At 49.9% G+C, this 27,347-nt stretch overlaps 1 protein-coding gene across 3 annotated transcripts in view; it reads left to right on the forward strand.

Moving 5' to 3' along the window:
* Positions 1-282: 282 nt before the first annotated feature.
* Positions 283-27,347, forward strand: part of RAB11FIP5 (RAB11 family interacting protein 5) — a 111,417-nt gene continuing 84,352 nt past the window's right edge. For all 3 annotated transcript variants that reach the window (XM_074951952.1, XM_074951953.1, XM_074951955.1), the window contains exon 1: positions 283-707. In XM_074951952.1, the coding sequence (XP_074808053.1) occupies positions 283-707 (425 nt within the window). The remainder of the gene's footprint in view (positions 708-27,347) is intronic.

The following is a 27,347-nucleotide window of genomic DNA, read 5'->3' on the forward strand; positions in this document are numbered from 1 at the left end:
TTACTTCGCCGCCGCGGGCAGGGCGTCTGCAGCCGCAGGGAGCCTCCCTCTTTCCCCGGCGAGGAGGTCGCACCGCATCGTCCTCGCAGCGGGGAGCTTCTCCCCTCTGGGCACTGCAGCGTCCCCGCCAGGAGCCTGCCGGGTCCCCCGGGGCTCCGGCAGCCTCGCCCGGGGAGCCGGGCTTTGCCTTGCCGCGGGCCCTGAGCCGGCGCCGCAGAGACCCGTCCTTCCGCAGGGGCGCCCCGGGGAGCGGGGGACGCGTCTCCCGCCCCGCCCGGAGCCATGTCCCTGCTGCGGGTGGCGGAGCCGGAGCCGCCGGCGCAGCGCTGGCTGCCCACCCACGTCCAGGTGACCGTGCTGCAGGCCCGGGGCTTGCGGACCAAGGGAGGGGGCGGCGGGGGGAAGCCGGGCACCAGCGACGCCTACACCATCATCCAGCTGGGCCGGGAGAAGTACAGCACCTCGGTGGCGGAGAAGAGCACGGGCAGCCCGGAGTGGAAGGAGGAATGCTCCTTCGAGCTGCCCCCGGGGGCCCTGGAGCTGGGGGAGCCGGCGGACTGGGGCGGGGGCTCCCCCCGCGGCCAGGGGGGCTGCGAGCTGGTGCTCACCGTCATGCACCGGGCGCTCATCGGCCTGGACAAGTTCCTGGGCCAAGCCACCGTGGCCCTGCAGCCGGTCTTCAGGGAGAGCCGCTCCATGAGGAGCCAGTGAGTATCCGGCAGGATCGGTCCCCTTCCCCTGGGGCTGGGCGTGGTGCGTGGCTGGGTGTCGGGGTGAGGATTGCATTTACCCCCCTGTTGCAACGGCATCGCCCCCCCCTCCCCAAATGCAAATCCGTCCAGGCTGCACCGCTGGGAGGGGCTGGCAGCCAGCACGGGGCGCACGCCCCACTTACCGCATTGCAATCTGCTAGCGCTGGGTTGTAAAGTTAAGACACCCCCCCTTCCCGTCCCTTTGAGCCGGGCAAAGCCCATGGGAGTTGAGTCACCCCTACGGAAATGGGTCTTTCCCCCCCATCTCCGGGCGGGGTGGGCGAAAAGTTCAAGCAGTCGCATGCAAGAAACGTCCCCCATGAACTTCCTCGGCCCCCGGGTCTGCGTGGCACGGAGCTGCCTGGCGGCGCCCCAGATGTTGCGAGCCCAGATGTTGTGGCCATGGCGCAACCCGCGCCACAGGAAGCTGGGTGCGGTTCAGCCTTTTACAGGGCTCCCTCCCGCACTGGGAAGACTTGGATCAGCTCCTGCTGAAATTGCTGCAGCGGGGTCTCCCCATCCCTTCTGGGCCAAGAGGGTTTCAAAAAAGCTTTCAGGTGCTTGGCTGGCCGCTGAATGTGTTTTTTTTTAAGCGTCGGGTTGAATGCAAACTCGTCTTTCCGAGAGTTGGGCGTGTTTCACAGCTTGCCTGCACCAAATCCTAAACATCAGGGCGTCTAGCCCCTTCTGATCACTTAGGCTTGGCTAGCCTGCGTGAGTCACTGCAGAGGGGCTGGGCATAATAAGCTCCAGTCTCCATCCATTGGGTAGCGTCCCTCTCCCGGGCATGCCAGGAGACCCAGTGGTGATCTTGTGGAGAGCAGGATTAACAGTGTTAAAGGGGTCAGAACATTGCTTTCCCCAAAAACCCAAACAAATCTGGTTTGTTTTTGCTCCACAGCACAACAAGGCTCTTGGGGCTCTGGCTTGCCTAATAGGGGCAGTTTTTGGTGAAGACGGGGGTGGGTTGGTAATGATTAAAAAAGGGAATAGCTCTCCTCTGTGTAGTTTGACTTATTTTTCTGGGAGCATTTGCTGATGGCTTGACTCTTACATGGGTGCCGAGGTGAAGAGATTGGAAGAGCGGATGGTTCGAAAGAGAACTCCTATTTAGGTCACAAGGCAACAGTTTATCTGCAGGCTTGGAGACTTGATTGCTAGATCACAACCATTTGGAGGCAGTCCCACTTTAGTGTGTGTGAGAGAGTTTAACTTTAACTTTAACTAAATTTAACTTTCAGTGCTCCTTGCAGCTTGCTCTGGGCATTGATGGATTATACTCTGGACAAGGTTGGAATGCACAAACTCTCCATAAGGAAACCAATGCCCCTTTGTCAGAGTATTTAAAGAAAGTGATAGTGCAAAGGGACAGGCCTTGTGTCCCCGCCATGCTAAATATTTAATTAGGGAAACCCAACAGTGTTAAATAAATAGAGTGGGCTGGCTTTACTTTGGCTCAGATCCTGAAGCTGGGTAAGCATGTGCTTAAATTTGTGCACAGGAGTAGTCCCACCGAATGTGGGAATGGAGCCTAAGGCTGAAAGCTCTTTGCGGCAGGAGCGATCTTTTCGTTGTGTGGCTGTACAGTGCCTGGCACAGTTGGCCCCTGATTTTGAGGTCCCTGGGTGCTATTTAGCAACAGTAACAAATGTACCATACTGCTGTTCTCTTGTGAGCCTTTTCCAGTGTTTACATTTTGTAGGCTTTTCCTCTGGCTATATTGCCTGCCATTTCTTGTGACTTGCTCAGGAGCTGGCAGTGATGGTGTCTCATGTGATAACTTGCATCACAGCAGTAAGATTACTTTGATGCTTTGGTGTGCAGCCCAAGTAGTGGGCTCCTGCCCAGTAACTCTGCTCTGCTCATCTTAACCCTTTTCTTCGCTTAGGTTTGTTTCTTTGAAGGTGTCATATGGAGCTGTCTCTCTAACCCAGCTTAAGTTGTGGTACTGGCTGAATATACATACAGCTTTATAATGTTGATGTAGAAACACTCTAAACATAGGTTAAACCAAACCTTGTATCTCAGGACAACATGGAATAACCAAACACTGGCTGCTTTTATTGATTGATGGCAAAAGCAACTCTTTAAGCACTAAATTGCACAAGGGAAGAGCTATTAAGCATCTGTGCCATCACACACCTGAGATTGTCTGGGGCTAGACATGTGACAACTGGGAGCTTTATGTGATAGTGGGAGGGAAAACTCAGGTGCTCCAGTACCAAAAGCATAGGAGACTCTCCATTCATTGTCAGCAGAGTAGGGGCTAAGACACGTAGCTGAGCAGTTCTGATTCTGTTTAATGAGGGGGGTTGTTGCATAAATGCTAGCTAGTTCAGAGCAGCGCATTGTAATTGGGAGGTCCGCCGTGCTGGATAACAGCAGAGCCATTTGTAGATTTTTATCACAAGCATCAGAGTGCAGCAAGTCCTGTACAGTGGATAACTGCGCCAAGTGACTCCTGGCCTCAGGTGCTTGCATTCTTTAGGCAAGTTGGTGCAGCACAGAACAAGCTGTAAACTGTCACAGAGTGAATACTTCACGGGGCCCATATGGACCTTGGGGAGTCTCTTTGGAGGAGACAGAGGTTGCTTAGCAAACCCTCGCGGGAGACTGCAAGCCTGCGGGTTGGTATGAAATGGCGCAAAACCCTACAAGTCTGAGGAGTTAGTTCAACAAGCTGTGTTATACAGTAACTTATAATTGCCTAACTTGGAAGTAAACTTTCACAGTCTGGTTGAGTCATTTGCAGACAATTTTGTTTGGGAGAATGTCTGCTAGTTTCAGGTAAAAATCAGCTCAGTGCTTTGAGGCCACATCGCTGACTGCGCAGCACTGTCTCCCCAAGGCCGTATGCCTCAAGACAGACATGGAGCCTTCAGGAATTCATTAAGAACTGAACTACTGTATCATTATATGGTGATGTAAATGCAACTGGTGCTTTGCAGTGGCTGCTCACCCTGAAGAGCTTCCAACCAGAGTTATGACAGGACGGGAGATGATAAACTGGGGGTGGGTGGGGAGAGAAGGCAAGGGTTACAGCAGTAAGATCAAAGCCTGGTTGCATAGGTTAATAAAATGTGCTTTTTCTAAGCAACTCTTTTTTGAGAAAGACACAGTCTGTGTGTTAAAGGTCTCAAAGAAGCATCTTGAGGAGGAATAGCAGGTAGGGTCAAGGAGAAGGTCCAGGGAGTGGGGGTGGCCTATATGGCAGGAAGCCATGGAGACAAAGACAAGAGCATAATAAGGAATCATGCGTGGAGCAGAAACAGTGACAGTTCCTAAGTGCTCAGCCATTGCAAAGATGAGGGCCATGTACGTGTCTGGATAGGTGGGGAGCAGAATGGTAAACTAGGGTTATTCCTGGTATCTCTTTGTACAGGCTGCAAGCAGTAGACTAGCTGGTAGTTCCTCATTGCTGCTGTAGGCCAGTTGTTGGTTTAGGAAGTGTTTCATTTGAGTGGGCAGGCACACAGCTTGTGAATTGATCACTTCCATCTCTGCTGAGCTCAGGCTCTTCATCTTGGCTAAAGAGGGCACATTTGTGCCAGTGGCTGGTTATGGTTTGGTCTTTTTTTTGTAAATTCATAGAGTTTAAGGCCAGAAGGGTCTGACATACCCCTGGGATACAACCTGGAACTGTGGGACCGCTGTGCCGCCTTAACACTCCTCCATGGGCTGTCTCTTACAGTGCTATGCAAGTGACAAGCTGCAAACACCTCCAGGGGCTGCGATCACTCAGCCAACAGCATACAGAGGCACGCCCAGCTAAGTTGCATGAATGCTCTCTAAGCCACTCATGAGCTATACACAGGGAGAGACACCAGTAAATATCCCCAACCACCAGCCTTGCACTTCAGAAATGTACCATTTTACACTGCTCAGGACCTTCTCTTGAACAATGCAAGCTCATTAATTAGTTCACCACTTTGGCAAAGGATAGCGGACACGCACCAGCCTTTGTAATCTGAGCAGATTCCCCAAACACGTTAGAAAAACTCACTGGTAAGGCTAAGACATTAAAATAAGTTTATTAACTACAGAAAGATAGATTTTAAGTGCTAGGCATATAGGTCAAAGTTGGTTACATAAGAAATAAAAATAAAACCTCAGTCTAAATTCAAACTTTATCAGACGAAGCAAGATTTGAATCCAGCAATTTTTGTCACCCCACTAGGCGTTATAAGCGGGTTACAGTTCTTAACACACAAGCTGAATTCTTTGCTCAGCCTGGGACCAATCTCTCCAGTTCAAAGTCATTTCTTCCAAACATTCTTGTTGTCTTCAGATTAGGTGGGGAAGGAGAGAAGCATGGGGCTGATGTCACGGACTCCAATTTATACCCCCCCCCAGTCCATGGGCATGGAATGATACTGTCTCAGACATGTTTCAGAGTAGCAGCCGTGTTAGTCTGTATCCGCAAAAAGAACAGGAGTACTTGTGGCATCTCAGAGACTAACAAATTTATTTGAGCATAAGCTTTCGTGAGCTACAGCTCACTTCATCGGATGCATTCAGTGGAAAATACAGTGAGGAGATTTATATACACAGAGAACATGAAACAATGGGTGTTACCATATACACTGTAAGGAGAGTGATCAGGTAAGGGAAACAGCCGTGTTAGTCTGTATTTGCAAAAAGAAAAGGAGTACTTGTGGCACCTTAGAGACTAACCAATTTATTTGAGCATAAGCTTTCGTGAGCTACAGCTCACTTCATCGGATGCATACTGTGGAAAGTATAGAAGATCTAGCTATTACCAGCGGGGGTGGGGGGTGAAGAAGAAGAACCTTTTGTAGTGATAATCAAGGTGGGCCATTTCCAGCAGTTGACAAGAACGTCTGAGGAACAGTGGGGGGTGGGATAAACATGGGGAAATAGTTTTACTTTGTGTAATGACCCATCCATTCACAGTCTCTATTCAAGCCTAAGTTAATTGTATCCAGTTTGCAAATTAATTCCAATTCAGCAGTCTCTCCTTGGAGTCTGTTTGTGAAGTTTTTTTGTTGAAGAATTACCACTTTTAGGTCTGTAAATGAGTGACCAAAGAGACTGAAGTGTTCTCCGACTGGTTTTTGAATGTTATAATTCTTGACGTCTGATTTGTGTCCATTTATTCTTTTACATAGAGACTGTCCAGTTTGGCCAATGTACATGGCAGAGAGGCATTGCTGGCACATGTCTCAGACATGGAGTCAGGGATCACATGTTCAATGTCCCCTGCTCAGTCACGGCGTTAAGCGGTCCCCATTGTCTGCATGCTTGGGGGAGGGCGGGGGTGCTCACTGGGAGAGTGAATTCCCCTTAATGGGCCATCAACACATGGCGACTGGTCCTAATGTAAATCTGTCTTGTGGGTGTTAGTTGCTCCTTTATTGTTACCAAAAGGCCAGCTGTGGGCATCTCCCAAACTTAACGTATTTCAGTGACACACACGCAGCATAACTTCAGATACAACGGTAACACACAATTCAACAGGATAGTAATGTTCAGCCGATCATGACTTCTCAAACGATACCGCACAAGGCATACTTTGACATGATTATATGTTTTGTGCGCAGTGGTGAATGTAGGGGCTCCAGGGTGCTATTCTGAGGTACAGAATGTCACAAAGGGACAATTGGATCATCTAGTCTAAACTTCTGTATATCAATGGCTGTTAAATTTCACCTAATTATGCCTTTGTTGCGCCCAATCGCCTGCATTTGGCTAAATCATATCTCCCAGAAAGGCACCCAGAGATGGAGAATCCACCACTTCCCTTAGTAGTGTGCTCCCATAGCTAAATGCCCTCACTGTTAAAAGAAATCTGTGCCTTATTTCCAATTTGAATTTGTCTGGCTTCAGCTTTCAGCCAGGGGCTCTTGTTCCACCTTTCACCACTGGATCACAGAGCCCTTTAGTACCCAGTGTTTGCTTATACACTGTAATAAAGTTGCCTCTCAATCTTTTAGGTAAACTAAACAGGTTGAGCTCTTTAAGTCTCTCCCTGTAAGGCAATGGCTGCAGCCCTTGCATCACTTCTGTGGCTCTATACTGCAGCTTTCAACATCCCTTTAAAAATGTGGACACCAGAACTGTTTGCAGTGCTCTAGTAGAGAGGCTTTTTCCATTGGACGGTATGAACTGGAACCATAAACTCACTGAACATTAAATCCCACCAAATGAGGGTAGATCCATCCCCATCATCGTATCCACTCATTATACTCCACACCTGAACATAGCCATTATATGGACAACATATCTCAATGTCTGTACTTTGACTGGTTAAACTTTTACCCCCAATCGGGGAGTTTGCAGATTATGTATTCCTTACGCCACCCGTTCCTAAACCGAATTTCGCACCCCTTGATAATCTGTACTTTATTCCCTGATAACCAGAAACTTCTGTGCTTAAACTCTGTACTGTTTTCTTTTTACTTCAACATTATCTTAATAAAATTATTAAATCTGTCTTGCCAATGCTATGTACAGAGGTAAAATCACCTCCCTACCCACTGCTCCCCTGTTTATACATCCAAGGATCAGGTTAGCCCTTTTTGTCACAGCATCACAGCCAGAGCTCATGATGAGTTGTTTGTCCGGGATGACCCTTAAGTCCTTTTCAGATTTGCAAACTGGATATAATTAACTTAGGCTTGAATAAAGGCTGGGAGTGGATGTGTCATTACACAAAGTAAAACTATTTCCCCATGTTTATCCCACCCCCCACTGTTCCTCAGACGTTCTTGTCAACTGCTGGAAATGGCCCATCCCCCCCCTCCCACCCACACACACTAGCCTTGCGAACCCCCCGCGCCCCCCATGACCCTGTTTTGGGTTGGGATCCCCCCGATTACAAGACTGTGAAATTTCAGATTTAAATATCTGAAACTGTGAAATTTATTATTTTAAATATCCTATGACTGTGAAATTGACCAAAATGGACCGTGAATTTGGTAGGGCCCTAGATATGAGTACATCAGACTGCTTCTTTCCAAATACAGAACAGAAAAATGTATCAAATACATATGCCTCTTCTACATTATTAACAACAATTTTACTATTTTGGTGAATGGGCCTAGGATTACTTTTGTTCCTAATATACATTAAAAAAAACTCTTTGTTGTCCTTAGCCCTGTCAGCCATGGATTTTTCACTGATGCCTATAGCTTCCCTTATCAATTTTCTACAATTAATAACTTATATTGATTGGTATCTATTTCCCTTATTTCCTTTTGTTATACATTGCTTTTTTATTTCTAATTGGTGCTTTCACTTTGCCACTGAACCATGATGGGCTTTTAGCCAGAGTTGTCCTTTTTATTGGTTTTGGTTTTTTGGCACTCTAACAAGCCCTTCTTGAAGGACTTTCAGTTTTCATTCACACTCTTCTGTCTAGCTCTTCCTTCCAATCAATTTTGCGTATGATTTTCCTCAGCTATGGCAAATTAGCCCATTTGAAGCACCAAGTATGTAGGTGACTGGTTAGGATGGACCTCTGTTGCCCATATTGAATGCAGTCAGGTCATGATTGCTGGTCCCTAGGCAACCACCAACTTCCAGGCCATTGATGAATTCAATTTTATCCATCATAATTAGGTCCAAATAGTTATCTTGCACTGGATGCAATACCTGGTGTTAGAAAACTATAATCCAGGGGTGACTAAACTTACTGATCCTCCGAGCTGCATATGACAATCTTCAGAAGTTTGAGAGCCCAACGGGAGATGTCTGCCGGGGCTAAGGGCTTCAGCCCTGTGAGGAGAGGGGTCTTAGAGCTTCAGCACTGTGGGAGCCACCTGACCAGGTTTGGGGCTTCAGCTCTGCTCCTGTTGAAGTCCTGAGCCCCGGCAGGCCTCTCTCGTGGGGCTGAAGCCCTGAGACCACCCTCCCTACTGTGCAGAAGCCAGAGGCAATGTGTGAAGGGGACATGTGGGGTCCCGTGCCCCCCACCCCCAATTTTTGCCAGGGTTGGCTGGCCCCGCTCAGTCACATGGTGCTGCTGGGCCCTCTCCCCGCAGGGCAGCTGCTGAAGCCGGCAAGCTGGGGGCTGTGCCTTGGGTAGAGACAGCGGCAGGGGAAGCTGCTGCTTTTGCTTCACCCTCCCCCAAGGAGCTAAAGCAGAGGCCCCTCCCTGCAGCTCCCAGCTGTTTGCCGCTGCATCTCCCTGCAGAACTAACACTCTGGACCTGAAAGGAGCGGTCGCTGAGGGTAAGGGGGGGGGATGTGTGTGCCAGGATGGGGGTGTGACTCAAGCTGTTGGGGGGGCTGAACCTTTAGATTGTGCCCCCCACTCTCAGCAGGCAACAGTCGTCTCTGGGAGACTCCCCTAGCCCCACCCCCTGCCGCAGGGCAGAAGCCCGGAGATCCCCCTCTTCCCTTCCCCCCGCCCCAGTCTGGTAGGTGGAGAATGGGGAAGGTGGGGGGCTCTGGGAGCCACACTTCAACTGTAAAAGATCTGCTTGCAGCTCATGAGCCGCGGTTTGTCCACCCCTGCTATAATCTGTCATTTTTTAGAAATGTTAATTAAACATAACTGGTGGTGGTTGTAGCCGTGTAGGTCCTAGGATATTAGAGAGACATAATATCTTTTACTGGATCCACATCTGTTGGCGAGAGAGACAAGCTTTCGAGCTTACACAGAGCTCTTCTTCAGATCCCTGACCTGACCTGGAGAAGAGCTCTGCGTAGCTTGACAGCTTGTCTCTCTCACCAACAGATGTTGATCCAGTAAAAGATATTACCTCACCTGCTTTGCCTCCCGAGTGTTTGTGGTGGTCTCAGGCCTCAGTTTCCACTTCCTATCTGTTTCCCTGTGCTGTACCCTCTCGACACATCTTTGAAGCAGGGAACCATAGCTCTGCCCTGGAGAGTGGGTACCGCATGTCTCTGGAGACGAAGCTGCTTCCTTTCCTTTTAGGACCCCTCCTAAACTCTGAGGCTGATTCCAAGCTTGCCGAATGGTCCCAGCTGCTTTCCATTATCCAGGTGGTGGTGTGGTGGGCGAGGTAAAATGAACTGCCTCAGTCCACTTCCAAAAGAAGAAGTCTCCGTCATGACTGCCTCCGAGACTGGTGGGCCCCTCTGGCTTCTGCTAAAGCTGCCAAGGATGAATGGGCCATGGGAGACAAACTAGTCTCTCCGGTAGAGGTGATGCCTCCAGGTCAGGGATGGGGCACATGGGGGCCCGGGCAGCACAGCGTGACCTAGCAGTGCTGTGTGTATTTTTCTGTGGGTAACTGACAACTCTCAGGACTTGAAGTCTGGTATCGGCGTGAGACTGAATTTAGGGATTTGTCAAATGGCATATCCATAATGCTGCCATCCCTGTAGTTTCAGAGTAGCAGCCGTGTCAGTCTGTAGCCGCAAAAAGAAAAGGAGGACTTGGGCACCTTGGAGACTAACAAATCTATACAGCCCTGTAGTGTATAGGAAACAACAGTGTCTCACTGCTCTGGTGACTGCATTGAGCTAGCTTGCTGGGTTCCTGCTTCAGCTTACCTGCAGCATGGCAATAAGTCACGAAATGTGCACTACCCTAAAACTGGCCCCTCCCTCTCCCATGCACATCTGACCATCTGTCCCGCCCTGCCACCCACTGTCCAGCTGTCGTGCATCTCTGGTTGCGCCATCTGTCCTTATGCTACTTGGACGGAACGATGCACTGAAAGGTCAAACTAACAGAGTTCTAATAGAAGCCATCAGCATTCATTCTGGTGCATACATAACGTTTGAGACTCTGGGCTCAGCGGGCTTCCGACGAATCCCAGGGCTGTGCGCCACAAGGGGTAGATCTCACAGGAGCAGAGCTGTTCTGTGCCTGTGCAAGGCTGTCCTTGTGTAGCATCTTTTTCATGCAAACTATCTGCAGACGCCTCAGGGAGTTACAGTAGTTGAATTACTGAATGAAACGTCTTCCTTTGCACAGTATGGGATGAAACAAAAGGAGAAAAATGTCATCTTCTGCCCCTGAAATGTGTCAGTGAAGTGGAGAGGTTGCTCCAGATAATGAGAGCCGCCCAGGCGAAGGGTGTCAAACCACCAGGGATTAGTGTGTGAAAGGCCCTAGGTTAGGGAGGGGAGCAGAAGTGGGCCAGCGCAAGTCGCTAGAGGGCTTTAAACATGAAAGTCCTGTTCAGTTGTACCCTGAAAGAGATGGGGGCCTCTGGGCGTGTTTGCAGATGATGTGGTTTTTCAGGGCCCAAAAAACCTATTTCCCAGTGGCAGGCGGAAACTCCTTCTGGCAAATGTGGCTTGCGGGCTGCCTAAGCTGGTTTTGTTTAGTTCAGAACTGAAGTTTTTCACTTCATTAACTTCTGTTTCTAGTCCATGTCGTTGCAAAGATGCCTCCCCCTCCCCCCTGTGAGCTGTTGGGTCTTGTGTTGGAGTTTACACCCCTGCTACCTCTGCTCCTCCAGCATCCTACTTTCCCAAGCATTAGGAGAGTAAAACATCCTCCCCGTGGCTGCTGTTCAGAGGAGAGGGGGGTTATCTTTCAGGTTGGCGTCCGGCTGGTAGGCGTCCAGTACATTTTTCAAGCCCTGCAGGTGTGAGTCTCTGTGAGTGAAGTGCATGTTAAATTCTGGCTTCTGATCCAGAACACAGACAGTGGACACGGCACTCCAGAAGTTCTGTATCCTGGACTGACTCTCCAGGCTTGCCAAATCAAAGACCTTTTGACTTGTATTAATCTGTTGTTACAACCTTGCTGGCTGTCCCGAGGCTGGCAGCTGGAGTTTCTGGATTGATTCTCGAATGGGCTGTAGAAGACATGAGCAATAGCGGTTAAACTCTCCCTGTGTTATGCTGAGTGCTGCAGCATGAAACCAGGTACCAACAGCAGCTCCTGTTATAATTCAGGAGAGCTGAGCGGAAGAACTCTTCTACTGTAATACGGAGCAATCGGGCTGGGACGCCCCCCTCTCCAATTCCAGTGGGGTTGGTGCTAAGAAAAGCCCCGCAGTGCAAAAATGGAGAAACATAGTCATGGCAGGGTTTGCACTCTGGGGATTTGCAGCCTCTGTCTTGCTCCAAACCTGCTGCAGAAATGCTGAGGGCTGCGGTTTATTGCTGGAAAGAGTCACTGTGCAGTGAGTGTGCATCCCAGCGTGGCCGAAGAGGTCAAGAGGATGGGCGGGGAGGCAGAGATTGCTCCTGGCGGTGCCTCCGCCCCAATGGAGTGCAGAGCTTGCCTTGCAGTCAGCACAGCAGTAGGAACTGGGACTAGAGCACCTTTGGGAGCTTCTAGGGAGAGGTTAGTGGCCTGCGTGTATTTGGAACCCCTGAACTCCCTGGGGTTCCAAGGTCACATTTCTACAATATCAACTCAGCCCTTCATTCTGCTCAATGGTGCCCCTGATTTTAAACAAATAAGCAAGAACGGCTTCCTGCACGCTGGCTGTATGGCCGAGCAGCCTTGAAATGTTGGTGCAGTTTAACAGCCTTGGTTAAATAGCCTTGCAAAATTGTCATCAGGGCACACCAGCCCAGCGAAGACCTACCCGCCCACCCCTTCTCTCCCCACACACCCACTGCCCCCAAGTTGCTCCATGCAATAGTTTCCTTTCCCTTTGTCCCTCTACTCTTCTCTCCCTCCCCCTAACCATTACAGGGAAGTAGAGAAGGACCCCTTGCTGCTTCAGGGATGGGTTGGTAGCTGGAGGAATACCGTATTAGTCAGCTCTCTAATCTAGCAGAACAAGGTTCAACTAGGTCCAATGGTTGAAAGCTGAAGCTAAATGAATCCAGGCTAGAATAAAGTGCAGTTTTTTGACGGTGAGGGTAACTGACCATTGGAACACCTTACCAAGGGTCGTGGTGAATTCCCCGTCACCTGGAGTCTTTAAATCAAGACTGCGTATCTTTCTAAAAGAGATTCTGTAGCTCAACCAGAAGTCAGGGCTGTATGTGAGAATTACCGGGTGAGGGTCTCTAGCTTGTGTGAGGCAGGAGGTTGGGCTAGATCTGTGGTTCTCCAACTGTGGGTTGGGGACCCCCAAAGTGGGTTGCAGCCCTATTTTAACGGGGTCACTAGGGCTGCCTTAGATGTGCTGGGGCCAGGGCCGAAGCCTGAGCTCCACCACCTGAGGCCAAAGCCTGAGGGTTTCAGCCCTGCATGTTGGGACTCAGGTTACTTGGGCTTCAGCTTTGTCCCGCTCTCCCCATCCCCCCCCCACCGTCCCCCGGGTCAGAGGGGCTTGGGCGGGCTCAGGCTTCGGTCCACCCTCTTGGGGACATATGGTAATTTTTAGTGTCAGAAGGGGGTCGCGGTGCAATGAAGTCAGAGAGCCCCTGGGCGAGATGATCACAATGGTCCTTTTCTGGTCTTAAAATCTACCCAGAGGAGAAGTTAGGCAGGTGGGAAGAGAGGCAGCTTGGTCTGCTGAAGGAGAGCAGGGAGAGAAAATTGTATGGCTTTAGTAACCAGTTGGGCCAAAGCAGTGGCTCGCCTCAAGTGGGGCAACCTCCCTCCCCAAACAAACGGGACAAGTACACCACTGATTGTAAGCCTGGCACAAATACGGAAAGTCAGTGCGTCTCCATCAGCTCTGCTGGGATGCTGTGATGCGTTCAGAGACTCCATCGCAGTCTGGCTCTTGCTAGGTACACGGTTACGGCGGGTGTGTTCAGCTGAACTGCAGCCTGGGCTGGACGCGGGCGTGGTACGATGGTACAGTGGGATAAGGGCCTGCGTCATCACGTAAACTGGCTCCCCCCTCTGTTGTGGAAGGACTTGGTACATCTGACTAAATGCCTCTCAAAGCTGGGCCTGTTCGTGCCTTTCGCTTTTAAAGGACAAGGCAGTTTGCTGGGGTAAACAGGTGCCATTTCACTGGAGTTGATCCTGTTTACATCGGGGCTGTTTGGCCCATTGTCCAACTCTGTTTTCTGTGAACGTGCCGCCCCCCGCCCCCCCCTTTCCTTCCTCCCAGACCAGAAAAAAGCTGTGCTAGCTAACCTGTACCTTAAAATGTGCTGGGTTCCTGTACTAATCTTTCACCCCTGGAAGCATCAGTGCCCAGCAAATCCACCTCTGCATGCAGCAATGAGTTGCTTTATCAGCCAGGATGAAAAGTACTCAGGCTTGTTCTCTCTTTAATTCTTGAAATATAGGGGGTACGAATTGGACTGGCAGGAACTTGTCCATTAGGCTGGTTCCACCTGTTGTCTCTGCCTTCACCTCTTTCCAAGATGCAGGATCTACTCTTACATTGCAGCATGTATCCATCCCAAACTTCTTTCCATAATGGTGGCTCTTCCACTTGGCTTGGTTGCTGCTTAATCTGATAAAAGCATTGGGAATCCAAGCACTGATCTTTAAAACCAATCCTCCCCCGCCCTCCGATTTATCTTCTGGTTGCGTTAAGCAATCTCTGTGGAATAACTCGGTCACTCACTGTGGGGTTTCTATTCTGTTACTAAAAGGGGCCGCTGTTCTGATTAGGAGAGAAGGAAAAACCATGTGATGACAGTTGCTCTCCAAGCAGACCGATGATGTTACTCCATTATTGATGCTATAAGCAGGTCCTGGTGGCCATGTGCATACCCAGAGAAACCGCGTGTTTCAGTTGGCGATAGGAACAGGCTGCTCCAGAACATAGGTTCATTTGGTGCCAGGATATCAAAACGCTTTATGCATCTGGGGCACGCTCCTGGCGTCCCTATACGTAAGTAGTAAGTGTATTTTCCTGTCTTACCCTCCAGACCTCACTTTATTCTTCTGTAAGTGACTGTTCCAAGGTTGTGCCACAAGGCAGAACCGGGTAAGGATCCCAGGAGCCCCGGCTTCCCGTTCCCCCCCTCCTCTACCCACTGGATGCTCCTTGTCTTAAGCTGCTTTGGCAAAACTTCCCATGCTTGCAACATCAGTTCCTTGTCTCCTTTCTGTGTGCCGCTGGAGTGGAATGAGACCTCTCAGAGAAACTCGACTGAATGCAGTGCCCCACCTCTGCTGGGACATGGTGGAAACTCTGTGCTGCTCTGGGTTCAAGTCCCAGAAGCCATGCTTCATTCCAGGATGGGTTTCTTTTCTCCTCTTTAGAAGCTGTTGTCTGGCAAGGAGGGAGTGATACCTCAGGACTTCCCAGGGCAAGCTGTTCCTGTTCCCAAGATTTTGATGATTGTGCTTTTGACTGACTCCAGCAGCAGGCTTGCTTTTGAGTGGGCGTTGATGTGTGAGAAGAGCTAGTCTGGGGGAGAAGGGAGGTAAATATTTAATCCTGCTTGCTCTTAAATGGTTTACAGAGACTCTGATCTCAAGGGTGGCACTTTGAATCCAGCACAGGTCAGTTGTGACCAAAACGTGGCCTGTGCAGAATGTCTTGGCTCTCAGACACAGCTGATTTCAGTCTGTAGTCATACCCCTTCCAGTTCTCAGTCGTGCTGCAGAAATATCTTCCTGTCTCTCTCGGTAGCTCCTCCAGTCCCAGGTTACAGCACTGCAGTGGCGTCTGCATGGGATCCTCTGGTAAACAGAGGCTGCCCGTCTAGCCCACGCCAAACACAGCCACCAGGATTATATTCCCTGCCTGTTGCTCTGCAACCTGTGTCACCGTCCCAGAATCCCTCCAAAGGCTCCCCCTCTGCATCAAGACCCTTCTCGACTTTGCCTGAACCTCCTCCCCCGGCCATTTATGCCAGTCTTCATCTTCCCTCCTCACCCCATTCATCTGCTTTGTCCACAGCCGTCGCTGCACGCCCTTCCTCGCACCCCCTGGCGTGTGGGATCCCTCCCCGAACTGGCTCCTGACACTGCTGTGCCCTCGCCTTTCAAATCCCTCCGAAGACCCACTTCTACGGCGAGGCCTGAGAAGAACTGCCTAGCTACTAATGGGCTGGGAGAAGGGCGCTTTGGGGCGAGTCCGGATGTAGTAAAACCCCTCTCTTGTATCCCTCTGCCTGTCATGTTAACTCGTGAGCTCTCTCTGTGGCTAGCCCAAAGCCCTGGCGTGCTGCGGGGAGTAGGGTCATATCAGCAAAGCCACAGCATGATTAGACCCTTCTGAATGGCTTGGCAAATACAACTCCATGTGTGTCCTGTATTTTTAGACAAGAGTGGTTCCTATATTTGTCTTGCTCCTTTGTGTCTAGCTGAGCAGTGCAGGTTCATTCAGTGTAGTGCTGGCCTCCCTATCTGTGGGTGACCTGCAGATCAGACGTAGTGCTTTGTGGTTAAGGCACAAGCTGGGGAGATCTGGGATCTGTTTCCACTTTGTTTCTGGTGCGACCGCTGGACGAGTCGGTTTAAACTCTCCATGCCTGTTTCTCCACATCTAAAATGGGGAGTGGGAGGAAATGAAATATGACAACTCATGAACTTCCCGTTTGGCCCAGCTGGGTTTTGAAAAACAAAGGTGTTGAAATTCCCTTCCCTGTGCGAGGATGGATGTCTGACTGCTGCATTGCCCAGCGTGAGCTGTGATGAAATCTTTGTTTTTTGGGACTGGAAAGGCAGCTGAAAGGGGATATTTTCGCAGTAACTTGACCACGCCAGGAAATGCCTGGCTGTGCTGAAACCCATACTTGGTAAGCCGATCCTTCGGAGCGGGGGACATAGAGAGTATGATTATGCTGAATGCTTTGAGTGGTGGTGTATCAATTCAGATGGAATAAAAGGGGTCAAAGAGTCAGAGGTGTTACCGTGACCCTGAAACTGTGCAGCCTTAAACAGCTTTAAACAAGGTTCGGGGTTTGGTATACAGAGACCAGAGTTTGTTAGTTTCAAGGGAAACACACTAAGAAGCTTATGCCAAAGTTTAGAAATTGTGTGAACTAAGATACGTAAAAGAAAAGATGTTAAAACACGTTAAAATGCAGTTTAAAATTGAAATGAAATGAGCGTGCAAAACAAACTTCACCAAAACCTGTCGCAGGCCCTTTTTCAGAGAGGATATCAGAGGTCCCTTACTGGATTGGACAACCCGTGATCGGGAGCGAAAGGGCTGGTTAGTTGTGTTGCTCAGTTCTGAGGTATGAAGGGTGGTCTCTGTTCTTGCTTTTAACAGACATGAGGGGAGAAGGGACAGGCTAGTAAAGGGGGAGGAAATGCGGCTTTTGGTGGTGATCTCGGTATTGTGGGGTCAGGTCAGCCACAGACGAATGCGCTGGGTTGGCAGGTCAGCCACGACAGCAGTGCTGTGGGCTCTGGTCATCTTTTGGTTTGGGACGTCATCTGGTTGGTCTGGTCTCTTTCATACTGGGCCGAGCTGGATGGGCTGTTTTTTCTCACTGTGCCTGGTGCATGTGGCACAGTTGATCTCGGGATCAGCGAAGCTAGAAAGCCAAGAGAGGATAGGAGGAGAAATAGTCGGATAGAAAGGAACGCACAAAGAGACGTTGGGAGACTAACAGGATCTCCTGTGTTCCTGGCGGGGGTCTCCGCGGGAGCGGTGTTGATGACCAGGTGTCCCTGCTGGCGTGCCAAGGGCTGGACTTCCTGATGATGCAGTAACCTTCAGAATCCCCAGGTGAAGGACAAAGTCCCTGGAGCAGGATGGAGGCCTAACAGCCATCCCCCTCCTCCAGGAATTCCCCAGTTGGTTCACATGTCCCATCTCTCTTTAAGAGCCCTGAAAGGGGGATGATGGGTGGAATAGTCCATCCTCCTATTTGTTCACCAATCCACCAGACCTACTGTCCGACATACCAAGTGTAATCTGTTAACTTCCAGTCCCCCACTTTCCTTGCTTGCCAGGTACAGTCTCAATACAGTCTTTCAGTTGTATCAGGAAAGACTAACTCAGTCTTTGTTTTTCACATTCACTAACTTTTATAAACAACCCTAGGCACCCCTCTAAGCCGGACTTTTCTTACCCTTTCCCATCACGGTTTGATATGGCAGGTGATTGGACCGTTTTATGAAGGTTCACTCCCTTCTTCCAGGGGAACTGAAAACCAGGGTATGTTTGTCGGCCGAGTTATCGCAATAGTGGGTCTCTGTCATACTTGGCACCTCAGCTGGAAACTTTGCCCATCGTTCTAGCGAATGTAGCGCTGGTAAAAGGGAGGCACTGGAGATGCAGCAATGCCGCTTCCCTTGTCCTGGAAAGAGCATTGCTCTCTGCAGAGACTCGATGACGGGGAGGGGGTGGGTTTGCCCACTGGGAACTGGACTGAGCCACCAAATAATGTCTCACTGGTGACCACACAGGTTCCTGGCTACACAGAGCTATTTCTCCACCCACAATCCCCATTGTCCACCCACCACCCTTGTCTCCCCCCTCCCCCCCGCTCTTTTCCCCTCTCCCGGGCAGGATCTCACTGGCTCTTTGAAAGAGACACGATTGGCCGATTCCCTGCTGTTCCCCTCTGACAAGTGCCTTCCATCTGGAGTCTCTCCACCTGCCCCCGTGACACTGTTTCCTCCTGTGTGGCTGGGTGGGGTTGAGCGGGGCTGAATCTAGCCCTGGCGTTTCATGCACTACGCGCTGCCTGCAGTGACCTTGCTTTATTCCTTTCCGGGCAGGCTCTTGTTTTTCACAGTCCCGTTTTCCTTTCCCATTGCACTTTTGGAATGTGACTTGTGTGCAAAGAGCTCTCTGCTCAGCAGCCAGGTGCTGTCCTTGCCCAGTGACCTCGCTACTTCAGTAAAAGCTGCTGTTGCTGAATATGTTTGGGAAGAACATTGCTTTGGTGTGCTCCTTGTACCACATGGCTGCTGCACTTTATTACTGATCACCTGGGTTAACTGGAGGCCCAGGAATGAGATCTCCTTAGTATGGGAGCTAGTGGTCAGAGCACAGGGCTGGGGGTCGGGAACTCTCCTGTATTCTAATCCTATCAACCTCCCACTAAGGTCTAGGGCAAGTTGCTTAGCCCCAGTCTGGGCTTCCCCATCCTGCAATAGGGATGGGATGGCACTTGCCTGTATCCAAAAGGCCGCTGTGGGGGTTGGTTAGTGCTTTGGGCATACTGTGAGGTACGTCCTTGTTAGATCTGAGACTGTGTGTCATAGTCACTGCGGGGCTGTGCCCATCCCCTGGCAGCGACTGTCGGCTTGGCTGTTACACCTGTGGGAGCTAGCACAAGCAGGTGGCGCCCTGGTGGCTGCAAACTGTGTGTGGCTGTGTTTTTATTTCTGCAGTGCCCCTAATTGATGTGCGGAAGGGTGGGGTGTGGCCTGGCTTCCTCTGCTCTCCCCCCCCCCCCCCCCAACCTCTGGCCTAACTTCTGCTTCTCTGCGCTCCTTCTCTCAACATCCTTGCTGTGCCAGTGTGCCACTCGCCCTCCTCTGACGTGCTCCTCCCACAAAGCCTTTAAATGTTAATCCCTCCAGGAAGGTGTTAACTGAGCTGAAGACCTTGCAGCTTCTGTGTTGTTCTCTTCTGACTCACCCGGTGTGTCTGGTTTGAGTGCAAGGACCTTGGAGCAGGGTCTTGTGCAGCACGGAGCGTGCTGTCTCCTAGACATTAAGGCCAGAAAGGGGAGTGATCATCTACTCTGAGCTCGCGCACCTTGCAAGCCCTAGAACCTCGCCCACCCACTCCTGTAAGAGACCCATAACCTCTGGCTGAGTTACTGACGTCCTCAAATCATAGTTTATAGACTTGTCCTCTAATTTAAACCTGCAAGTGCCCCATGCCTCATGCTGCAGAGGGAGGTGAAAAACCTCCAGGGTCTCTGCCAATCTGACCCAGGGGAAAATTCCTTCCAAATATGGCGATCAGTTACACCCTGAGCATTTCAGCAAGACCCACCAGCCAGACACCTGGGAAAGAATTCTCTGTAGTAACTCAGAGCCCTCTCCATCTAGTGCCCCATCACCGGCCATTGGGGATATTTGCTACTAGCAGATGCAGATCAGCTGCATGCCATTGTAGGCAGTCTCATCTTACCATCCCCTATATCCCGGGCTGTGGAGGGATTGAAGGGCCTTTTGTACCTGTGGGGCCCTTATAGGCTGCTGTTTTCTGATATACAAGTGAGGTTTGTGCTTCCATGTTGCTCATTATTGTGGGCTTCTGAGAAAACAGCCTTGCTGGAAGGGCTTTGTGGGTGCTGGGTCAACTGCTTGGTTTAGCAAGGAACTAACAAATGCACATTGGTTTCAAAGCCAGTCTTCATTAAAACAAGTTCCGCTATTTCCTTTAATCAGCCTTGTCTCCCCCGTGTTCCTGCGAGCTCTCACCCGCTGGAGGGTGCAAGACGCAGACACCTGCTGCAGAGCTGTCTCCAGTTCAGCAGAGCACTTGATCCATCTGGCTCTCACAATCCATGTTAGTCACACAAATAGCCTTCCTGTTGTCTTCAGTCACCCTGGCAGGGCTTAAAAGGCAGATCGGGTTCTGAGCAGCTGGTGCTTTCTGTTCGGTTACTGGCAGCGTTGGGGTCTGACTTACGTTCCTTGAGAGGCGGTTCACGCCAGACCGTGCGGCTGCTGAGCTGACATGGGCTAGGATGAGTCAGCTGTCTTAAAACCAAGCACCCCACGGCATGAATCCAAGATGGCCTTGCAGGTTTGGATCACCAACCAGGCTAAATTTTGGAAAGCTCGCGCCTTCTGTCTGAGCGACTTTTCTTCTTCCCTCCCCAGACACAGCACGCCACTAACCTGGGGGTAGGTGGGGAGACTAACTACACGAAAACGATCCTCTCCAAGTGCTGTTCGCAGGGTTCGTCAGGCTTGGTTTGATTTCTGCTGTCACCTCCGGGGAAGGAGGAACCCGCTTTTGGGGGCTGTGGGGGGGACAAGCCGACAAAGTCCCGTGACATGACTCCTGTGACGTGACTGGCTTCAAAAGCAGATTTATTCCTCAAATATAAGCACACGCCGTCCACAGGGAAAAACCTGCAATTGTGTAAATAGGGCAAAATGGGGGCCCCCCCAGACTACCAGCTGGCTAGGTCCACCACTGGCCTTGGCTCATCCCACTTGCAGCTCAGAACTGGGTTCCTGATGACGCATGGCTGCCTGCAGGGCTGTCAGCACTGTCTCCTCTGCCTCCTAGGATGGGGTTTTCCTTGGATTTCTGCGTACTGACTGCCTGCTAAGCTTGCGAGATCTGGCCAGGTCACGGCACAGGGAGATCTGGCTCCAGCAGGAAGTTGTGGTAGGGATGCCTTGAATGGAGGTCGAGCGGAGTGTGTCTGCTAGGAAGAAGCCTATATTCTGATCAGAGTAGCTTGGTGGTGTACTGGCTGCAGTCTTGCTTCATATTCAGACTAGAGTATGGTTTTTAAAACTGGAAATACAGCGCTTCTGTAAACGGCGCTTCGCTGTCGTGTGAAGAGCTCTAGAGAAACTGCCGCAAGCTGCATTTTCCCTTAACAGCCACAGACAAACACTAACCATGTCTAGGACCTGTTTGTACAAAGCCTCGGACAGTGGGTGTGCCTCATACTATGTTAACTTCATGTGCAGGGCTACAAGTGGCTCCTAGGGCTGGGAGTCTCCTGGTGTGTGTGTCATTAAAGTAATTCCCTTCATATTCCCTTGGGATTTGCAGTAAAGTCGCCAATGGGCATGTCCTTGAAAGCGCAGCTTGAGCGGAAAAACAGGATGAGCGTCCTGGCTAATGCACTGACTCGGTGTTTGGAAATCTGGATTCTATCCCGGATCTGTTTCTGATTTGCTCTGTCACTTGCAACAAGACACTTAATCATCCAGTGCCTCAGTTTCCCCGCCTGTAAAATGAGAGTATCTCTTGGTCTTGTCTGCCTTGATATATCCCCTTTCTAGGACTTTGATTGTCTGTTTTAATAACAGCTTGATGCTGTGAGGTGCAGCATCCTGGCCACTGATGACTAGTCTGACAGCGCTAGCAGTTGCCCTTCTGAAGGGGATGTCTGTAACTTGGGATTGGGTAGAAAACACAAGCAAGTTAATGACAGTCATTTCTCACAGCGCTGGAGGGGAAACCACGTATTACTTTCTCGCATGGTTCTTTCTCTTCATCTTCTAGCAAAGGGCTGACAGTTAATCCCCTGTCTCTTTGAAAAAAGCGTTACTTCTTGTTGCTGTATGATGACCCACTTCAACAGGGAAAACTGACTGACTGTGAAGCTGGCTGTACAGTTTTCACTCACAGTCAAAATACTTTATGTGTCCAAGGTAAGCAAACCCGGGGCAGGGGAGGAAATCTCTCTGATCTCTCCCTTAATTATTCTAGATTCTGCTTGAAACAGAAATTTTCAGACTGAGAAATTTCAGACAGAAGCGAAACGAGTGAGCACATATTGTACTCATTAGAGAGGCGAGGAATCCCTCCAACCAGCCTCAAACTATTTGAGGCTGTGCTCTGCTAGAGAGAGGGACCAGTGAGGATACCTGATCTGCTAGAGAAGAGCAGTTGTTATTACCCAGACCTGGTCCAGAGGTGCAGTGTGAAATCCTGTGTAAAGTTCCTGCTGTATATTTGTGAACTGGACTCTGATTTCTGGCTACCTTGTCTCCCTTCCTTGTATTATACGTGGGGTGGTTTGGGCCTGTTAAGGTTGCCTGACATTTCCCATTGTAAGACCCTGTTTTCAGTTGTTTATACCTTTGCAACGCTTTAGCTGTTTGGGCTAAAAATTGCTATAGAATTTAAGGCCAGAAGGGACCATTAAATTATCTAGTCCAACCTCCTGTATGTGACAAGCCACCAGCACCCACACACTATACCCAGTGAAGTATTACAATACTTGGGAGACTAAGCTATTGTGAGCCAGAAGCTGAGAATGAGGAACTGAAGTACATGAATCCCCAATGCTCCTTCATGCAAACTGGCAGGGGACTGATTAAGTGAGAGAGACCCATATGATCCTGGTAAGTGACCTGTGCCTCACACTGCCAAGGAAAGTTGAATAAAACCCCAAGGTCATGCCAGGTGTCTGCCTCTGGCTGATGGTTTTTAGAATGTTTCTGCGGAATGATCGATCAGTTTCTGAGAACAAAACTAGAGGCAGGGATCTGAAATTGGGTTTTTTGGGGGTGGGGGGAAGTTTTCTGTTAGGGATGTGCCTTTTGCCATCTCTGTGACAATCCACCCACATTTGGGCAAGTTATAAACCCTTGAAAAACTGCCGTTTGCTTATGCTCCACACAGACTCCTTTGATTTTTAGCAGCTAAAATGTCTGACAGTTTGGCCCCTGATGAGCATGCTCTAATGTAGCCTCTCACAGCTTTTAATGTTGACCACGTGGCGCATGAGCTGTACGTACCCACAGAGCAACTCTGCCTGGTCCATCCAGCCCAGGGCTACGGGTGCAGCCAGATTTCTCCCTGCAATGGCAGCTGTGCGCTGGGGTGGGGCAGGGCCCTGGAACTGGGGGCAGGGAGCCTGTGTCTCCTTTGCTCTCCTGGCACCCAGGCAGCATGGAGGAGTGCTGGTCCACGTCGAGGATGACAACCGACTACCACCATTCTGCTAGCTCAAGTGGCTCAGGTTGGTTTGGTGGATCTAAAAATGGTTCAGGTTGCACCGTAGGTGCTCGGGTTAGGAAATGCCAGAATGACGATAGCCTGTGCAACCGTAACTTGGTCCCCATGTGTGTAAGCATCATGGTACAGTCTGTAATTACACGATCACATGATACTCTCCTCCCCCCCCCCCCCCCCCCCATGCCTCATTCAGTGCACAGGCTGGATGGTTCTCGGTGGATGAATCAGTATTGTGTTGTAAAGGAGCCTGTTGTAGACCCTCTACCTTCATAGAACCACAGGGTTAGAAGGGCCCTCAAGGGTCATCTAGTCGAACCCCCTGCCAAGATGCAGGGTTGGTTGGGTCTAAAAACCATCCAAGACAGGTGGCTCCAGCCTCTTTTTGAAAACCTCCAATGAAGAAGCTTCCGCAACCTCTCTAGGCAGCTGTTCCATTCTCCTACTGTTTTGACAGTCAGGAAGTTTTTACTTAGATTTAATCTACATCTGCTATGCTGTAGTTTGACCCCATTGTCTCTTGTCCTGCCCTCAGTGGCAGTTTTTCTCCAGCTTGTTTATGGCAGGCTTTCAAGTATTTGAAGACCATTATCCTGTCCCCCGGCAAACTCCCCCCGGGAAGAATTAGTGGGGGAAGCAAAAGTGGATGGGAATCTGGGAGGCAGTGACCATGAGTTGGCCAAGTTCAGGATCCTGACACAGGGAAGAAAGGTAAGCAGCAGAATACGGACCCTGGACTTCAGAAAAGCAGGCTTCAACTCCCTCGGGGAACTGATGGGTAGGATCCCCTGGGGGAATAATATGAGGGGGAAAGGAGTCCAGGAGAGCTGGCTGTATTTCAAAGAATCCCTATTGAGGTTACAGGGACAAACCATCCCGATGTGTCGAAAGAATAGTAAATATGGCAGGCGACCAGCTTGGCTTAACAGTGACATCCTTGCGGATCTTAAACATAAAGAAGAAGCTTACAAGAAGTGGAAGTTTGGACAGATGACCAGGGAAGAGTATAAAAATGTTGCTCAGGCATGTAGGAATGAAATCAGGAGGGCCAAATCGCACCTGGAGCTGCAGCTAGCAAGAGATGTCAAGAGTAACAAGAAGGGTTTCTTCAGGTATGTTGGCAACAAGAAGAAAGCCAAGGAAAGTGTGGGCCCCTTACTGAATGAGGGAGGCAACCTAGTGACAGAGGATGTGGAAAAAGCTAATGTACTCAATGCTTTTTTTGCCTCTGTCTTCACGAACAAGGTCAGCTCCCAGACTGCTGCGCTGGGCAACACAGCATGGGGAGTAGGTGGCCAGCCCTCTGTAGAGAAAGAAGTGGTTAGGGACTATTTAGAAAAGCTGGACATGCCCAAGTCCATGGGGCCGGATGCGCTGCATCCGAGAGTGCTAAAGGAATTGGAGGCTGTGATTGCAGAGCCATTGGCCATTATCTTTGAAAACTCGTGGCGATCGGGGGAAGTCCCGGACGACTGGAAAAAGGCTAATGTAGTGCCCATCTTTTAAAAAAGGGAAGAAGGAGGATCCTGGGAACTACAGGTCAGTCAGCCTCACCTCAGTCCCCGGAAAATCATGGAGCAGGTCCTCAAGGAATCAATCCTGAAGCACTTACATGAGAGGAAAGTGATCAGGAACAGTCAGCATGGATTCACCAAGGGAAGGTCCTGCCTAACTAATCTAATCGCCTTCTATGATGAGATAACTGGTTCTGTGGATGAAGAGAAAGCAGTGGATGTATTGTTTCTTGACTTTAGCAAAGCTTTTGACACGGTCTCCCACAGTATTCTTGCCAGCAAGTTAAAGAAGTATGGGCTGGATGAATGCACTATAAGGTGGGTAGAATGCACTATAAGGTGGGTAGTGATCGATGGCTCCATGTCTAGATGGCAGCCGGTATCAAGTGGAGTGCCCCAAGGGTTGGTCCTGGGGCCAGTTTTGTTCAATATCTTCATAAATGATCTGGAGGATGGTGTGGATTGCACTCTCAGCAAATTTGCAGATGATACTAAACTAGGAGGAGTGGTAGATACGGTGGCAGGTAGGGATAGGATACAGAGGGACCTAGACAAATTGGAGGATTGGGCCAAGAGAAATCTGATGAGGTTCAACAAGGGTAAGTGCAGGGTCCTGCACTTAGGACGGAAGAATCCAATGCACCGCTACAGACTGGGGACCGAATGGCTAGGCAGCAGTTCTGCGGAAAAGGACCTAGGGGTGACAGTGGACGAGAAGCTGGATATGAGTCAACAGTGTGCCCTTGTTGCCAAGAAGGCCAATGGCATTTTGGGATGTATAAGTAGGGGCATAGCGAGCAGATCGAGGGACGTGATTGTTCCCCTCTATTTGACATTGGTGAGGCCTCATCTGGAGTACTGTGTCCAGTTTTGGGCCCCACACTACAAGAAGGATGTGGAAAAATTGGAGTCCAGCGAAGGGCAACAAAAATGATTAGGGGTCTGGAACACATGACTTATGAGGAGAGGCTGAGGGAGCTGGGATTGTTTAGTCTGCAGAAGAGAAGAATGAGGGGGGATTTGATAGCTGCTTTCAACTACCAAAGAGGATGGTTCTAGACTATTCTCAGTGGTAGAAGAGGACAGGACAAGGAGTAATGGTCTCAAGTTGCAGTGGGGGAGGTTTAGGTTGGATATTAGGAAAAACTTTTTCATTAGGAGGGTGGTGAAACACTGGAATGCGTTACCTAGGGAGGTGGTAGAATCTCCTTCCTTAGAAGTTTTTAAAGTCAGGCTTGACAAAGCCCTAGCTGGGATGATTTAGTTGGGATTGGTCCTGCTTTGAGCAGGGGGTTGGACTAGATGACCTCCTGAGGTCCCTTCCAACTCTGATATTCTATGATTCTATGATCTCCTCTTTTCCAAACTAAACATACCCAGTTCATAGAATCATAGAATATCAGGGTTGCAAGGGACCTCAGGAGGTCATCTAGTCCAACCCCCTGCTCAAAGCAGAGCCAGTCCCCATTTTTTGCCCCAGATCCCTATATGGCCCCCTCAAAGATTGAACTCACAACCCTGGGTTTGACAGGCCAAATGCTCAAACCACTGAGCTATCCCTCCCCCCTTCAGCCTTTGCTTGTGTGCCTTGCATTCCATCCCTTTGATCATTTTTGTTGCTCGCCTCAGATCCTTTCCAGTTTCTCTACATTCTTTCTATGCTACAGTGACCAAAACTGGACACAGTTTTCCAGCTGAGGCCTAACCAGGGCTAAGCAGAGCGTTACTATCACCTCCCATGACTTGCATGCTATGCCTCGGTTAATGCAACCCAAAATTGCATTTACTTATTTTGCAACATCATCACATTGTTAACTCATGTCGAGTTTGTGATACACCACAGCTCCCGGATCCTTCTCAGCAGTGCTGCTGCCAAGCCAGTTAACCCCCATTCTGTATTTGTGTGTTTGGTTTTTCTTCCCTAAGTGTAGCCCTGTACATTACATTTTGTCTTTGTTGAATTTCATTTTGTTGTCTGTATAGCCCAGTTCTCCAATTTATCATGAACCCTATGAATTTTAGCTCTGTCCAAAGCGTTGGCAACATCCCCAGCTTTGTGTCATCCGTAAATTTGATCAGTGTGCTCTCTATGCCTCCATCCAGGTCATTAACAAAAATGTTAAATAATGCTGCATCTGGGACAAACTTTGTTGCAGAAGTTAGGAGGTGTCCAGTGTTGAGGAAGGGGATAGCAGAAAGAGAAAGGAAGGTCTCATAGCTAACGAAGCTTAATGCTGCCTTGGGGAACTGGTTTCCATCCCTGTTTGTACTGGAGTTCCCGTGGGGTGCTGGGCAAGTCACTTGCACCAGATTTTCCACAGATGGTCACTAACTGTGTGTTCTTCATTTTCTGGGTACCCAACTTGAGAACCTGCGGTCTGATTTGCAGAAGTGCTGAGCATTCACAGCTGCAGCTGAAGTCAGTCGGAGCTGTGCTGTGGCTGTCTAATGCGAAGTACTCTGAAAAATCAGGTCCTAGGCATCTAAAATTGTGCACCGCAAATTCATGGACACTTCTGACCTTAGTCTCTCTGGGCCTGAGCTCCCTATCTGTAAAATGGGGAGAATAGCGCCCCCTTACCTCCCAGGCTGTTATGAAGATACATTAGTTTTTGTGACACTCTCCTATGTTATAGTGATGAGGGCCATAGAAAAGCCCCTGTGTACAATCTGCCAGGCCATGAAGCAGGGGGAAGCAGGCCATGAAGCAGCCCAGTGGTTCCCAAACTTTTTACCCAACA

Source organism: Natator depressus, chromosome 4 (genome assembly GCF_965152275.1).
Source record: "Natator depressus isolate rNatDep1 chromosome 4, rNatDep2.hap1, whole genome shotgun sequence".
Lineage (NCBI taxonomy): Eukaryota > Metazoa > Chordata > Testudines > Cheloniidae > Natator > Natator depressus.